Source organism: Protopterus annectens, chromosome 11.part0, assembly GCF_019279795.1.
Source record: "Protopterus annectens isolate FY-2018-M chromosome 11.part0, PAN1.0, whole genome shotgun sequence".
In the NCBI taxonomy this organism is placed as follows: Eukaryota; Metazoa; Chordata; order Ceratodontiformes; family Protopteridae; genus Protopterus; species Protopterus annectens.
This window is the reverse complement of record NC_056745.1, coordinates 242,908,573-242,926,020: the sequence shown is the minus strand read 5'-3', so window position 1 is coordinate 242,926,020 and position 17,448 is coordinate 242,908,573. Positions and strand designations below refer to the sequence as shown.

Genomic DNA, 17,448 nt, shown 5'->3' with positions numbered 1-17,448 from the left:
CTTTTCCCCCCATACACAGCCTCTTAACAGCTACACAAACTGACACTTCCAGCAAACTTATCACAACTGACTTGCATTTAACTGCATTGCACATGCTTTTATGTATTTGCTACTTGTTTAATTTGATCCAAAACCTCTCAGCTATCTGGTCACTATATTACAAAAAGCATGATGCATGAAATTAGGTATATTAACTGCAATAAAACTTGAGCACAAAGTAAACCCCAAATTGGATTTTGGTATCAAAATACCTGAAGCCATAAGGATGTTCGACTTGACAATAGCATACAGATTTCAGTTACTGAACATTCAAGCACTTGGTATATAAACAAAGTTGCATCGAACCACAAATAGATACAATTGAACTGTCACTGATGGGTAGAATCAGCTTCTTAAAATTAAATTGCTTCTGGACTTTTTTTTTTAAACCAGAAACTCCCCATTTCCTACACACGTGGAATGCAAGACAATATAAAAAAAAATCAAAGAAATTCATTTGGAGAGGAGGATTTACATAAATTCCATTGCCTGCCTTCACTGCAAACATCAAAATCCATGTTTGACTGCACAGTCCTTATACGGTTCTGTATGCCATCCCTCACTTGTCAGTTTGTACATTTGGTATACGGATTTATAAAGTTTACTTCTGCATTTTTAAAATGTGAATCATCCAACTCCCTTTCATTTCTGACATTTTTGTTCTCAAGTCTCCAGGACCCCATGACTAGCTGCCACTTTTAAGCAAGCAAGCAAATAAACTCCCTTTGGTTCATTTCCACATTTACAGATTTGTACGAACCTAGCAGTACTCAAACCACTGTCAGCATAGACAATTCCACACCAAGAGCCCCTGAATAAGAGGAAATACTTCAGAAGATGACAGCTGGCGATAGGGTTAATTTGAGAGATAGAATATTTTTAGTTTGTTTTATGCTACAGAAAAACTGGAAGAACTTGGAGAAACTGATGTAAAAAGGAGAAAATGAATTAGGAGTACCAAGATATATAATTGTGTTTAGTTTGACACAGCTAGATGCAGAGTAAGCTTGTTCCCTAGGCAAGGGAAGGACTGGATGATGAATTTAAACCTCTCTCTGGACTTGCTAATATTTTAATTTAGAACTAGGTCTTTGGCAGGGGTACTGAGAATTTTTTCCTTTTGAGGCAGAGAGAGCTCATAAAAGTGCAGGAATTGACTAAGCTCTGAAGGAAAGGTACAGATCACCTCAAGGGAGTCTTTATTATCCCTGAAAAAATGGACAAAGATCTTAGTCTATCCAACTAATAATGGTATTTAAATCTTGGTACTTGACTGCATAACGTTGGCGTTCTTTGTAGATGGAAAGCAATTTAGAGCTATACATCCCAAATGGAGCACTGTATTCCATTATGGGGGAACAAAGAGGAAAGTAAAGGATTAGGCTGGATTGGGATGTGAATGAGAAACCAGGACAAATGAGATTAGAAAAGCAAGACCGTTTCTGAATACTGAAGACATGCAGATTTAAAGGGACCAGTTTGTTTATACAAATTCCTAAATCTTGGATCATGGTGTCAGTCAGAACACAATTCCATGTATTTGATACTTTGCAGGAGCACTAGTTTTACCAAAAGGTGGACTACATTTTTTTTTTCATTCAGGTGAGACTGTTAACAGAGCACCATTTGTTAGAGTGATCAAGGCTTACAGAAATAATAAATGAACTTGAATGGGAGTTTAGGATGTTTCTTAGCTTGCAATCATCTACAATAAGTCAAAGGTCACCAACACTTTAGACAAATATATGCTATCTGCTATTTTGAATGTAACAGAAGAGTGAGAAAAAAAATAGTTACTTTTTGAAGAGGCTATAACTTTTTTTTTTTTTTGATAGGATGTGTGTTGTGACAACTGATTAACAATGCAGGTGATGTTCAGTTGGGTTTGGTTACTTACGATGCCAGAGTGGGAAACGGTGTCAAAAGTTTTGCTAATTTCAGATTAGCAGCTTGGGAGGGGACTCCTTAACATAGTGCTTTGGTGACTTTCCAAAAAGCTAACAAGATTAAGAAAGCACGACTTACCTTGATATCAAGCAAAACTGTAAAGGGCTTGGAATCTGCAGACATAACCGTCTTGATTACATCTACAATACATTCCATGGCTTTACAGATAAGACTAAGTGAGACTGATTGTCACAGTCAACTTATTCAGTGGACAGGTTGCCTTTAAGGAGGGGACAACTATGGAATTTCACCATTCTTCAGGTATATAGCTCCTGTGGAAATACTCAGAAGATGCTTAGGAGCTATTTGGTCAGGTGAAGTTTTAAGCTTACTGGTAAGGAGAAAAAAAAAGTTATTTTCCTGTAGAAGCCTTATGGGAATATGCAAAGTATATGACTGAGATGGGAAGACAGCATCGGTTGTCTTGCTATAAACTAAGTGGAGAAACCACACTGTCCACTTTAGGTTTGAGATATCAGGGTGAACTATCCCTGTCGGGGGAGATAGAAGTCTGGAATCAGACCCAGAATCAAAGGTGGGTAAAGCAGATGAGGCCAAAGAAAGGGGAATCAAACATGTAGAGGGCCAGTAAGGTGCAATGAGGATGACTTTGCTGTTCAACCTGGCAGCTTCCTGCAGAAATTTGGGGATCAAGGGAATTGGGGGATAAACACAGAAGAGACTGGGGAGCCAACCGTGGACAGAGCATCCCTCTGCGATTCCCCCACTGGGGGTGGGACCAGGGCAAAGAAGTTGCTGTACTTGTTTAGGGGAGAAGCAAAAACCCCACTGATGGAAAATCATTTGTCAATTTCATGTTGAGACACCACTCATGAGGTGGAAGAATGGACCAGCTCAATTTTTCTGCCATCATGTTGGACATCCCCAGAATGTGCATTGCTGTCAAAAAGTGGTAGGATGAGATTTGCCCAGTGCCACACTGAGTGCTTCTTAACACAAGGAGTAAGATTTGGTTCCTCCTTGTTTGTTGATGTACCAAACTACTGATATATTGTTTGTTTGAAATCAATTGCCCCCAAAGGGAGTGTGTCCTGAAAGGCCTGCAAAGTTATGAGCACTGCTATCATCTCTAGAACTTTGCAAACTGGCTACTTCAGTGGACAAAGTGCCTTGGACCGTTTTTCCCAGAAGTGCCCCCCCACCCACCCACCCACCCAATCTGGAATAAGTCTCTAGTCACTACAGCCTTGGGCTGACGGAGAATAAAAGATGGCCTTTTAGAACCTGATCGAATCCACCAAAGGTATTTGTATGCTTGAGTGACCCTTATTTGAACTGACATTCATTGATAAAGAATTGACCATTGTATTGCTAGCATTCACTGAATAATTCTCATATGAAATCTTGGCAGGACTAAAATAATGGCAGCCGACATGGACTCCAAGGCTTGAAGACTCAAACAGGCTGAAATTTTTGTACTGTGAACAATTTTCTTGACCTGGAATCTTATCTGAACTCTTGCTAGAGGAAACAAAGTGGTTACAGATACCATGTTGAAAACTGCTCCTATAAACCCTAGTATCCGAGACGGTTCTGTGATTCCTAGAAGGCAGCAAGTCTAGAGTATCTGATCTCTTGCACTTATGAGTAGATGTCTGGTCAGGACAGTGATGAGCCAGTCATCTACATAAGGAAACACCCAGAATCCTGGCAGCTTAAGTGAGCTGCTACCACTGCCATGCATTTGGTGAAAACCCTGGGGGCTATGATGAGACCAAAGGCAGGGCTCTGAACAGCTGGCTCCCTGCTGGAAGCGCAAGTACCTTCTGGACTGTCCATTTTTATGTGATAGCATGCATCTTGAAGGTCTGAGCACATCCAATCCTCCTTGCCCAAAAAAGGCAAAATGAACTGTGACCATCTAAAACTGCATGTCAAATGGATTTGTTCAGGTTGCTGAGATCCAAAATTGGTCACTAGTCCGTTTTCTTCGGCACTAAAAATTCTGAACTGGTTCTGGACTATCTGGTCTGGTGGGACCTCTTGGATGACCAACAGCTTTTGTATTTCTAGTGCTGCTATTTTATGACTGGGTGGAACACTAGAAATCTTGCAAGAGGACAGAGGTGGAAGGGAAAAGAAGTTACATAACTGCCTCCAGAGGCGGGACAACTGGACCTCTTTTCAGCAGTAGTGATAGAATCTGTCCGAGAAAATCTCTAGACCCTTGGGTTTTGTGGGCCACCTCTGACGAGTGGGCGGCATCTTCCATTCGAGTTCTCCCTCCTGCCTCTGGAGGAACCATCTCCATGTGGATCTTGGAAAGGACCATGAGATTTTTGGAACCACATTTTTGTTCTCCTCGTCGATTCCTAGAGAAGGTCCTTTGAGGGATCAAAAAAAAAAATAAATAAATACTTCCACAACAGAGAATCTTTTTCACAACTGGAGTGTGCATGTTCACTTTGGGACCAAATAAAGTTCTGTGAAAGAGGGCATTGATGAAAGAGGACTTTGTAAAGTCACAACCTTTAGGCATGCCTCCTAATGGAAATGCCTGAACCCGCTGCCCTGGAGGTGCCCTCAATAGCATGAGAGATGAGCAAACATTTCAACGACCCAACAGCAAAGGTTGCTGAAGCATAAACACGCTTCCCAAACCTGTCCAGAGCCCTATACTTCTTGTTAGGGGGATGGACAGGCCAAATCCAAACACCTCTAGGAATACCAATTCCTCTGGAAAAGGATTGTGGGAGGACCAGCCACCCCTTTGTTTAAAGGATCTCAGTCTCCAAATGAGATGTCTTCGGGTGGTGATTTTGGGGATCCTACCCCTTCGTCAAAATCAGTACCTTCAGTGACAGATTCCCAAGGGGAATACAAGTGCCTCCTTTTGCACTCTCTCTTCCAAGGTATTTTTAAGGTGGGATCCTCCGGAGAAGTATCAGAACAGATGGCGATACCCTGGCTAGGTAGTGGGGAAAGGTTGGACTAGCTTCCCCTGTGGAGTCAAATGTTGAGGCACAAGGCACAGAGACACACAAGATCCTGAAGGGTGATCCAAGGACAGACCAACCATCCAGCCAAAGCTGCAAACACTCTCTCCACTACCTCAAAGGGCAGAATGTCCAGGGCAGAAGAAAGCCAACAGAGCCGAAAAGCCATGCTTCCACCCCATTGGCACAGTCTGCCCTGAAGGCATTCCACCCAAGGCAAAGGTCAGAGCTGAGCTGCCCAAAGCAGAGGCTCTGAAAACTTCAGAGTCTACTCCAACATCTCAGATCTGACCAGGAGGCTATACAACAGAGAGTTATCCGGCTCCAAAACCCTGAGCTGTAGCACTCAAGATACTCTCCAAGGACTCATAAATGGACTTTTAGATCAGAGGAGCTAAAGGTAGACAGGTAGAACAGACCAAAGCTTCCTGTCCTCAAGGGGTAGGAGCTGGGAGAACCCCCATCTGCATCAGTGCAGAGAGAAATTTCAATTGCAATAAAAATCTTGGATCTGGTACCCATTTTCTTCCTGAAATCGTTGGTTTTGCCGTGTTGGTGGTTGCTGTGGTTTGCTGCTAGAAATTTCAATCAGCTAATCCACATCTGCTTCGGCGAGACTCCTGGAAGAACAAGAGGAGGCAACAGAAGGGGAGATTTTGAACGCAGTCACTTCAAAAGGGAGATGAGACCCTAGACTACACCAGGTCAATGGATGGTGAATACGGAGTTCTTGGAAGCAGCTTTGAATCCAACAAACTCCGATTCAAAGAAGTCTCTGCAGATCCAAGAACCAGCTTCAAGACAGAAGCCTTCGAATAGGACATACATTTCTTTTTCCATGGCTCCGTTGAGACTGAAACAGCCAGACGGTCTAGGTCTTTTGAAGTCTCGTTAGATGAAAGGTGTTGAGCCCTAGTAGTTGCTTCCGAAAAGGCTGTAGGAAGCAAATTCCTTAAGATTAACTAATTTTTATGATCCACAATTGCTAGGTTGAAAAACTTTTAAAAAAAATAGTACAATTTATATTCAGGTGGTCAGGGCCCAGACAGTGTACACAGATCATGCGCCTTTGACAGTGGAAGCTTATGGCCACACTTTACACGTTTTCAACCCCTGAAGGGCCTTTTTCAGACATCTTTGAAGGTAGACAGGAAAAAGGGAGAGAGAGTTTTTTTTTTTTTTTTTTTGTTAAAGTAGCAGGCAAGGGAGAGAGAAAAAAAAAAGTACAGACAATGGTATGGAAGAGTATACCACACGTGTAGTAAGAAGAGTTAAAAGGGGTAAAAAGAATAAGGAAACCACTTATCTGAAAAACTGCTCAGGAGCCGAGATGACTAGGTCTACTTCATGGAAGTGGCAAATGACATATGAGGTATGTTAGGGGTAGGTGCATTCTGGGTAGGGAGGAGCTTGATAGCTTTTAGGTGGCCACAAGATATAGTAATGTCAGAGTGGGATCAGGGGATCAGATCCAAACTCAGTTGAGGAATGAATGAAAATTGACATCAGATCAGCAAGAAACATTTGTCTAACCCCACTGAAGCAGTTCTTTTGCTGTGGAGACATCAGTTAAAAATTTTGCCACCAATGATTGGGAGACTGGTTTAGGCTGGTATGGTGGCAGTGGGGATTGGGAGGATAGTGAGGAAACTACTTCCCTTCATAAATTTAGATCTTATAGGTTTCATAGGTAGGTAACTAGGCTATCAGCCCTAGAGCCCATACAAGCCTAGCCAAAAAATGTGCCCTGGCTTTCGCCACCCAAGAAAATTATTTTTCCTGTGCCCCTGCCGAGCAGAGCCACAGAAGTGATCCCCAGGGTGAATTTCCCATTTCCCATCCAATCATCAAGATTTTTCTTGAAGACTGCTAATGAGGAGCTCTGTTTGACATAGATAGCTAGTCTGTTCGAGTATGGGAAGTCTCTGGGACAGGAATCTATCCCTCCAGCATGTTCCGTTTATTGTGGTGACAAGGTTTAGGTCCCTAGAGCATGTAGCTCAGAGGGATTGGGATTTCTTTAAGTGGAGCATGTCCAACAGCTCTGGGTTTGACGTAGCTTTGTACGTTAGGCAGAGATCGCCCCCGAGTAGGCGATATCCGATGGAGTAAAGCTGTAGTTTGAGACTGTCTGCATAAGGCATCTGTTTGAGGCCAGTAATCCCATTTGTGAGGTATTTCTGTGGTCTTTCCAGTTGTTGTAGAGGTCTTGTGAGGTACATACCAAAAGGGGCGTTGTACTCTATAATGGGTACAATGAGTGATGAGTAGAGGGGAACAATGACCTCTTTTTCTGGATGAGAATCCTTTTGTGATGAGATGAGCCACGTAGAAGGATTTCCTGACCACTGTGGTGATGTGATTATCAAAAGGAGAGACTACTGTCCACCTGTGTCCTAAGGTCTCATCATATTTTCGGCATTAAGTAGACTACCAGCTATGTGGTAGTTCATGGGTACAGAGTTTTACCAAAGGGGATGACAATACACTTTTTGGCATTGAGCTTCAGGCCATGGCTTTGACACCAGGTATCTGTCTCAGTGAGGCCCTATTGTAGTTTGTCCACATAGTTAGGAGTTTCGATTATGGCTCCTAGTTTGCAGTCATCTGCAAACTTTGTTAGCCAAAGACCTTCTGTGTTGGCCTGCACTTCAGAGAAGTAGATACCAAACAGGAGAGTACCCAGGACTGAACCCTGTGGTACTCCACTTGTCACTGGTCTGATGTCGGATTTGGAATCCGCTACTTTCACAGTGTGGGTTCTGTCAGTGAGCCAGTTGGCAACCCATCTTGTGACATAGGGATTTATACCTAGTTTAGTGAGCTTATCTATAATTCCAGAGTGGGGGATGGTGTTGAAAGCCTTGAGATCTAGATAAGCTGTGTGAACCATTTTACCCTCATCTATGGCTTTGGTGACTGCTTCAAAGAAGTCAATCAGGTTTAGGAGACATGATCTGCCTTTTACAAATCCAAACCGGGTAGGGTCCAGAGTTTGGAGATTACCAATGTCTTTGTTTACGAGTTCCACGATGAAACGTTCCATGGCCTTGCAGACCAGGCTCGTCAGGCTAATGGGGTGGTAGTTCCCGGGGTCCGTCGTGGCTCCCCCTTTGTGGAGTGGGATAACAGTCCCGGTGCGCCATTCAGTGGGTACAAAGCCTGAGGTGAGGCTATGACTGAACATGGTACTTGGGTAGGGTGCCAGTTCATTCTGTAGTTTGTGTAGAACGCAGCCTGGGATATTGTCAGGTCCCATGGATGCTGTGTTCTTGGCTTTGGAGAGTGTTTTTTTTTTTTTTTTTTTTTTTTACCTGTGCAGCCATGATTATAGGAACTTTGCATTCTTCCGGTAAAGAGATGGGCCCTCTAGAGGGTGAGAGGGGGGGGTAAAGTTAGCACTGAACCTATCTGCTAGGATATTGGCAAGATCAGTTGGTTCTGTATATTTAGTGCCATTGTGCTGCAACTCAGAGCAGATCTGAGTGTTCCCATTTAGATTCTTGACATAGCTATAGAATGCTTTGTGGTTGTCTTTAGAGTTAGTGGCAATTTTGTTTTTGTAACTAGCTTTGGAGGATTTTATGAGGGATCTCAGCTTCTTACTGAGGTTGACCACGGAGTTCCTCCAGTCATGGACTTTTACACTTTTTTGCAACAGTTTCTTACAACAGATTGGCTTCCTTTTTTTGGAGGATAACATCTTGGTTCTATTAGGGATAGCATGATCCATGCACTCGTGCAAGTGCTTATAAAGTGCATTTGTGTAGGATTCGGCAGTCATACCTCTATTGTCCGTCTGCATGGGTGTCATGAAGTTTGCCACTTCTGTCTTAAGTGTGAAGTTGGCTTTGGAGAAGTTTTTTTACAGCGGCTTCCCTAATTGAGGGTGGGGGTGGGATGTGGATGTCTAGGCTGATTAGCCTGTGGTCTGATCTGACCAATGAGGAATTGACCCATGTTGGTAATGACCAGGTCTAGGATATTGCTGCCCCTGGTGGCGGTGTGAATAAGTTGATCCAAGGCGTTGGAATTTATGAATTCTAGAAAACGTGGAGCAAAAGAGTTGGTACACGAATAGTTTTTCCAGTTAATGGTGGGGTAGTTGAAATCGCCCATTATTAGGGTGTTGGGTTGTACCCTAATACTTTCCAGTGTATCAAGAAAGGAGGAGTGTGAATCCTGGGGAATGGTGGGGGAGTCTGTAGCAAGCTACAATTTGGATTGCGGTCTTGCCCAGAGTTAGTTGCACTTGGATAATCTCGGATGCATTATGCTGTGCAACTAGCCTGGAAGTGTGGATATCCTTAATGAATATGGACACGCCTCCGCCTTTAGTGCTTCTTTCTGGGTTAGGTGGCCGAAAGGTGTGGTATGAATTGAAGCCTGGTAATGCAGGGGTGCTCTCTGGAGCTTTGAATCAGGTCTCTGTCACTGCACAGTTGTCAATGTTCTCCATTTTAAGGAGTGCCTCTAGTGAGTGTTTTGGCAGTTAAACTATTCTCCACTAATATTTCTCTTTCCGTTACTATTTTTTACATCATACAGCTCTAAAACGTGTTGGGATAGATTAGACAGGAAAAGGATGCTTCAGCTCACCAAATGACTTGCAAATCAGTGCATACCAAAATTACATACTTCCCATTTCGAAGGAGGGATGGGCCTCCTTGAAACTGATTACTTGCATAGATCTGCAATCATGGAACTGTTTACATATCTGCTGACCTCACAAGACCCAAACGTAGCGAAGGTTTTGAAACAAGAGGAGAATAAATCCAAGATGACTTCTTTTCTTAATCTAGCAGAAGCACATTGGCGTTATGAAGATAAAAAAATCAGGCAACTGAATGTGCTAAAAAAAATATAAGGTGAAGGACCAGATGAGATGGCAAGAAATGTGGAAAATGCTTAAATATAGTTGCAAGTATAGAAAACTTCTGGAAATCCTGATCAGTATGAGTTTAACACAGGAAAGGTTAAGGAGAGGAATTCAAACCAAGAGATGAAAGGTTAATATTGGCAGCCCAAGACAGCGGGCTACGTACACGGTGGTTTACAAAGTCCACTGAACATGTGGGAGAAAAACAGACAAATGTAGGTTTTGTAAAACAGAACTGAAACGGTTGCACACCTCGTTGCTGTTTGTGACACACTAATGGCAGGAGGACTGTATACTGAAAGGCATAACATGTCAACACCACTGCACTGCAGATTGTGCAAACATTATGATATTGAAGTGGCTAAAAAAACACTGGAAACTTTAGTCACAAAGCATCTTAGAAAATGATGAACCGACAGTTCAAAAGACAGGTGCTAGAAAACCAGATGCAGTGGTCTGTTCTCTGAATGTCCACAGACAACTTTAATATCTTAGCAGTCCAGAATCTGATAACTTAAAATTATTCTTCTCAGGTGCATTCCCTTTCAGGATATGAATCTGAACCTGAAGATACCATGACTTCTGACTTCGCTCTAGAAGAGCTCTCCCTTTGGGTGAATGATTCAGAGAATGATGCAGCATTTTAATTGGTAGGACAAATAAACCTGAATCAGAACAGATATTACAATCCTACATGTGAACATCTTCAAGCCTTCTCTTGCTTCTCCAGTTCTTGAAGCTTTGAAGGTCACTTTTTTTCTGCTTCTGTTACTTCAAAGTCACAGCCATTTGCTCCCAAGTACACAAATGCTTGTATAAAACCCAACATCTGACCCTGCAGTAGTTTCAACAGATGCCAAGTGATATACACTTCCCATAGTCCAGTGCTCTCTCAAATGACAGGGATAGTCCAGTTGTGGACAGTATGCTGTACTCTGGGGAGGGGGGGGTATGAATCCACTTAAGCTTTTCAGCACATACTAATTTTTTTTCTGTCCATTTTTGACATCAGACATGTACCAAATTTCCCCAAGTGATTTTAAGTCTGCAATCCAAACTATATCTTCTGCTTTTAGAATAGCACACTTTTCTATTCCGCATGCATATGATATGACAGATGCTTATTCCAGGACTGCTGCCTCTGGTTTAGTGCTGAGAAGGTACGCCTGACAAACTCCAGAAGGTGTTAAAGCAAACCTTTTGCATGTTCCTTTAGATAAGAGCTTCCTTTTTGGATCCTCTTCAGTGGGAAAAAAAAAAAAAAAAAAACAGTGAATTCTGTGAAGCGCTGATCTGATATCCCAACCTGCAGATGCAACAGTCAGCAGGATACAGTAAAATATTAGTAATAAGGATAACTGTTCAGAATGACTGCAGCTAACTTAGCAAGACTTAACATAATGGTTAAGATGTTTACCTTACAGACACAAGGTATAGGGTTGGATTCTAACATGGGGTAATTGGCTAGGTTTAAAATGGCCCAGAAGAGTAGTTAGCCTAGCATCAATCTATGAACCTATGAAAAGAAGACAAAAGTAGTATTTATTATTGAAAATCGCCACACCCAAGGACTACAGTGACTTGCATACAGAATGCCACAAAGACAAAAAATATCAGGATTTGCGGGTAGAAACCAGAGTAATGTGGCAGATAGATACCATACAGTTCCAACAGCAGTAGGAGCAACGGGTCTTACAAAAAAGAATCTGCAATCTTATTTAGATCTGTCACCAATACATGTAACACCATATGAACTGCAGGAGTCATTACTGAGCGCAATCTGAGTGCTGGGAAGAGCACTTCTGGCTGACATCATAGATGGAAACAATACTAATTTCATGAACTTTAAATCTTACTCTACTTAGGAATGGGTCCATTCCAGTTATGGTATTAGAAATCCAAAAAACTTTTGGGGGGGGGGCTCTACAACAGATTCACAGAAATAAAGCAAGGTTCTTTTCAATCTACCAACATCTTCATTATATCTCATTGCTATCTCTTCCAGTATCAAATCACATTAAAAGCTTAACTCAGTCAGATTTTGCAAAAGTTTCTACAAAAATTGTACTGAGCAGGTTTTACATCAGAATTTGTAACATCCATCAAATTAAGGCTACTATTAGAAAATAACAGAATGAGAACATCTGACTTATCCCACACAAATTTTGATTTAAAACTCCTACAAGAGACCAATTTGCTCACTATGAACATTAGCAATGCAAAATTTATCAAGTTTATATTACACCAGCTTCATTTAAACTGCTTGACCCAACCATGATGGCACAGCTATAGTCTCAAACTTCTCTGGAGACAAATCTGTTGGGACTGTCTACTGACAGAAGTGTTGGTGGAAGACGAAAGAACCAATTTCTTCCCATTAGGGATGGATTCTTAGTCATTACAAGGATTCACTGATAACAGATCAAAAAATTATGCATCCCTAGTCTTACCACTAAGAAAGTGACGTATTGACATCAACAAATGCCACTATCCACTTCATTCTCATCATCAGAATGGTAGCAATATCTTAAGGACTCTAAAAATTATATAGCTCTGCACATAATGTAATTTGTCTTATGTTAACAACATTTCAACCCCCCCCAAACAATGACCAGGAGAGAGCACAATAAAAAGGACAGGATAGTAGATTAGGGCTTTCTGTATTAAAAACAATGACACTTTCCAAGAAATATACTTCTAATTATTTATGTCACTAACAACCAAGATCTGAATTGCATATCTACCTTATTGCTACTGGCATTCTTACTGCTTATAAGAACAGGCTACACCCATGAAGTCAGTTTTGCACCATCCCATGCTGACTTCTCTTTAATCTATTTACACAAACAAATATGAAGGGCTGGGTTTTTGTGCTGTGAAATAGTCAGTTACTGACAGCATCATTTTCATTTAAAATATGATCCAAACAAATGTTTGCAGATCATCAATAGATTTGGTATCACAGTTAATACCAAACTGTATTACAAAAAGCTTCAGAAACTAACTTAGCCGTTACTAAATGTATTAAAAGTAAAACTGCCTGCAATTAGCTCAGAACCGAGGCTTCCTGTAGTCAAGAGTACAGGATGGATTCCTTCCACTTGTATGCCTTATTTGCGACTCAGAGGAAATCACTTAACCCAGAAAGTGCTGCCACATCACTCATGGAAAGGGACACTTACCATAGGCAAGTATTTTAAGCCTAGCCAGTTTCTCTTTGTGCTCGAATTAACCCATCCCTCCATTTGGATACAGATTAGCCTTACCCATCCCAAGGTTGATAATTATGTATCACTTAGGAGCTGGCTCTGTCCATTAGTAGCAGTGGGGACAGGTCTGGGGTAAAAACTTTGTTCCACAGCAGCGGTATCCTCTACGAGAAATAACTGTGCCTTCAAACAATTCTGTTGATGTTGAAGTTTACATCCCTAGATTGAATATTTCTGATCCTGACTTGCTGATGTGCAGTAAATCCATCAGTATTGGTTCAGAAGATGCCCTTGTATGCCATCACAGGTCATCCTTTGACAGTTTGTAGGATACAAAAGTATAGTGACAGGGCGTTTTTATCAGTCCACGTGGGACATGATGTTTAGGCCTTGTACACTTTTAGTAAGGCATCTCTTTGGGCGTTCCAGTTGTCACGTGTCTAGACACATGTGAAAGGGGACTTTAAATTCAATGACTGGCATAATGAGGGCTGAGTAAAGGTGGCAATGACAATCCTAGATCTAGGCACAATCCCTTTGTTTAGAAGCTATGCAATACAGGACTTTCTTACAACAATGGACACGTTGGTCAAAAGTTAGGTCATTGTTCACGCAAGTTCCCAAATCCCCAACAACTGGGTCAACTCTTAGAGGCTTACTTGTCAATGTGGTAGTGCACTGGGGTAGAGGACTAGTCAAAGGACACAATAGTATTTTTGGCATTTAAATTTCAGCCCATTCTTCTGGCACCAGTTATTTATTCGAGACAAACCTTTCTGCAGAAAGGCAAAGTCATTTGAGGATTCAATGACCACTTCTAGCTTGCAGTCATCTACAAACTTAGGTCAGCCAGAGTCCTTCAGTATTAGCTTTTACTTCAGAAATGTAGATCCCAAACAGGAGAGATCCCAGCACAAAACCCTCGGGGACTCCGCTGATGAACAGTCTCTTTGTAGAGCTAACTTCCTCTCTTGATTTCCTGCATCCTGTCAGCCAGCTGGCAAGCCAGTGGGTGACACAGAGGTTTATTTTTGTCAAGTAGGCTTACTTGGTTAATGAATAATTAAAATAAAAATATATCATGGGGAAGTTTACAGTCTTTATGAAATATTTTTGTCTGTAGCAATCATCCTAAAGAAATCCAAGGATCATCAACAATATAAGCAATTCATAACCACCTGTAAACTTTGTACACAAAAGTAATATTTCTGAAAAAACTATACTTATAAAATAACGGGGAGTAATCTATGCAGGTTAAATGCAGCACCTGACAAGCAGCCGCATGATAATCAAATCCCCCAAGTAATATGAAAATCTGACAGCAAAGCACATCCACTGACTGTGCTCACAAATCATCATCATACGCTAACATTATGTAACTTGTGTATAACAAATGCAGTTACATTCCTGGCACAAATCCTTTCAAGTAACCCTCCAAAGATGTACACAAAAGGACCAAGAAAATATAAGGCATACTGGTACCTTTTTGTTACAGAAATAGTTATGAGGAACAAGAGAGTTGTAAATGCCATCCCGTCTTGGTTTATACATTGCTATTTTCTCTGCAACTACAAATTAGCTATTACTCTACCAAATAAATGTTATCCAGTGTCTAAATGTCTGTCTGTCTCTGGGCTAGGTCATGGACTACTTGATTTAAATATTTTATTAACTGTATTGAATTAGTTGAGATTTAAAATGTGAAGCACTGCATATCATCTCCCCCTTTTGCTCTCCAAGAAAGCATGGGCTGAAGCATTATACACAAACTTAAGTGAAAGTCATGTTTTAAATAGACCAATTGTGAAAGGTCGAGATCTATAATTTCATTGTTTAAACTGTTCAAGACAGCACGCTAGCTTTTTATGGAAATGAACAAGACAAAGTTGGGCAACAGTTCATTTCTACAAAAACAAAAAAGAACTAAAGCAGGGAGAGATTATGCCCACTTCTAGCCAACATCAGCAATGTTAGACATTAACACTATATCGGGTTTGGGGGCAGACCACTCTAAAAACATCTGTCCAGAATGCAGACATCCACCTGTGGCTAGTCCTGTTAATTATGGACAAAATGCAGAAACAATCTTTACGGTCATTCATTATCCCCATTAAAGAGAAATATAAAACACACAAAATGACTTTACAAACAAAACAGGTCAAACTTAAAATGGTCTTTCACCCTAGAATAAAAGCAAATGGAAATTACTCACTTAGAAAGCCACTTGCATGCTGCATACCACATGCTATTTGCGCCAATATGCAGACATTTAATCTACAAATAAAACATTTAGTTTTAATGATGCATTTCCTCTTTGAAATGCCATGCATTACTTCAAGATTGAAATGTTATGTAATAATCTGCAAATAACTTCTGTACATGCATTTATATGTTAATTATTTTATGTTAATCTTTTTATGTTAATCTCTTATGCGGTGGTTATCTCCCCGGGCCTCTACTGAAAATGGACATGCATCCAGTTAAACTAGCCCGGTCATCAAATGTAAAATAAAAAAAATAAAATTGCTTTACACTCTAGCAAAAGATGTTGCTTGGAATCTACATCCATTTGCATTTGGACCAACTGCAACAAGCCTCCAGTTCAGTAGGTGTGCACAGCAAGCTGGCAAGGAGTGCACCCTAGGGACTTGCTGAAGGAACACACTAAAAGCTACCTAGTTGACAACCTTGCCAAAATCAGTTCTAGCCTTCCAACGTGAAAACATGTGGAGACACACTAGGAGACTCCAGTCAGTCAGTACACAGAATAGAAAAATAATATAACCCTGCAAAGAGATTATGAAAAAATAAAGCATGAGCAAAGGGGACAGCACAATGGTTCTAAGTTAATGTTGCTGCCTCACAGCACAAGGGCTCTCTGTGTGTGGAATATACCAAGCCTTCCCTGTCCCACTGGGTTTTGCAAAAGGTAAGTTTCCTCCTATATCCCAAAAACATACGGTGGATGAAATAGCAACCATCCAAACTCCACAAAGGTGCGTACGTGTGCATGTGGTGTCAAGTGAGCCAGTGTTGTGTGCGCACACATTCTACAGCAGACTGATGCTCTATCGATGATTAGTTCCTCTACTTTGTGCCCAAATTAATGCACAAAACTGTCTACAGCTACCATGACATTGAAATGGATAAAGCAGGCATTAAAGAATAATAGCATGAAAAAGTGAAAGCAGCATATGGACAACAGGCATTTATCCAAGGGAGAAACAGGTCATCACCACTTAGAGAGACATTTTAACCCTTCATGATTCAAAACAATTAAAGCAATAAATTCCAAATGATGAAGATAACTACAGAGCTGAGTGCTATTCGAACCAAACCTGATGAAGTCCAGAGACTAGTGGATGAAAGCTCTTAAAAGTGGTACTGGATAAAGCTTTGGTTCGAATGGCACTCTGCTCTGAAGTAGTCTTCCTTTGGAATTTATTGTTACTAACTTTAGGAGAAGCAACTCAACTTACAAAAGTAGCACACCGACTATCAAAGAGAAAAGTCAATCAAATATTTCAATGGAGAAGAGCTTAAAGTGAACACAGTCATATTAAGAAAACTGCAAAAATGTGAAGAATCCACCACATTAAAAAAGGGTAACGCTGCAAGTGAAAGAACAAAAACAAATCTTACACTCGTTTTCCCATCTTCATCCTTGTTTGCCTGGGATACATCGGAATGTCTTACTTTATTAAAGACAGGGCTGTGGACAGAAAGGAAAAATTACTACACTGAAGCTCAGTACCAACACATACCTTCTCCATGTTAAATTGGCTTACTGCCATTAACTATGTTCATTTAATATTACAAACACTTAGTAACATTAAATTTGAAATGGACAGTCTTGTAATACAAAAAGTTACGCTACAAGTGCAAACAACAATGTAAAGTACAATTAGCCAAGGATGTATAAATTCCGATAGCCATAAAAAAGGTACCAGTTCCCAATAAAGGGATTTCTGCAAGGTCAAACCCTAGAAACATTCTAGAGGCAGCCACTTGGTCCTCGGTACATACTTTACAAAACATTACAAAATAAAACAGGTTTTGCAAGAACTATTCTCCAGGAACCCCTGGACCTTCATCCCTCCTCTGCTTTGGTAATCCACCCATACAGCTTAGGCTACTGCAGTAGTGATCTAATGACAAACCTGGTACAAAAGTGCAATTGAAAGTACCATAACAGTAGACTTCTGAAGAGATCACTGCAGCTCCCTCCTGCCATCCCTATTTTTGTTTTTTTGCGAGAGAAGATAAATACATCTTCCATATACACAACGTCACACTAGTCACCAGGGTATGGATTTGCATATACATCTTATTATGGATGTGTGAATAAGTATTTTGTTGCACAGATTACCTTCCTACATCTATCTATTCTATTTTCTCTAACATTCTGTACTCTCAG

General features: G+C 41.0%; 1 protein-coding gene across 4 annotated transcripts in view; it reads right to left on the bottom strand.

Moving 5' to 3' along the window:
• Positions 1-17,448, bottom strand: part of LOC122815299 — a 623,971-nt gene that overhangs the window by 589,800 nt on the left and 16,723 nt on the right. For all 4 annotated transcript variants that reach the window (XM_044087667.1, XM_044087668.1, XM_044087665.1 and 1 more), the window contains exon 3: positions 16,674-16,743. In XM_044087667.1, the coding sequence (XP_043943602.1) occupies positions 16,674-16,743 (70 nt within the window). The remainder of the gene's footprint in view (positions 1-16,673; positions 16,744-17,448) is intronic.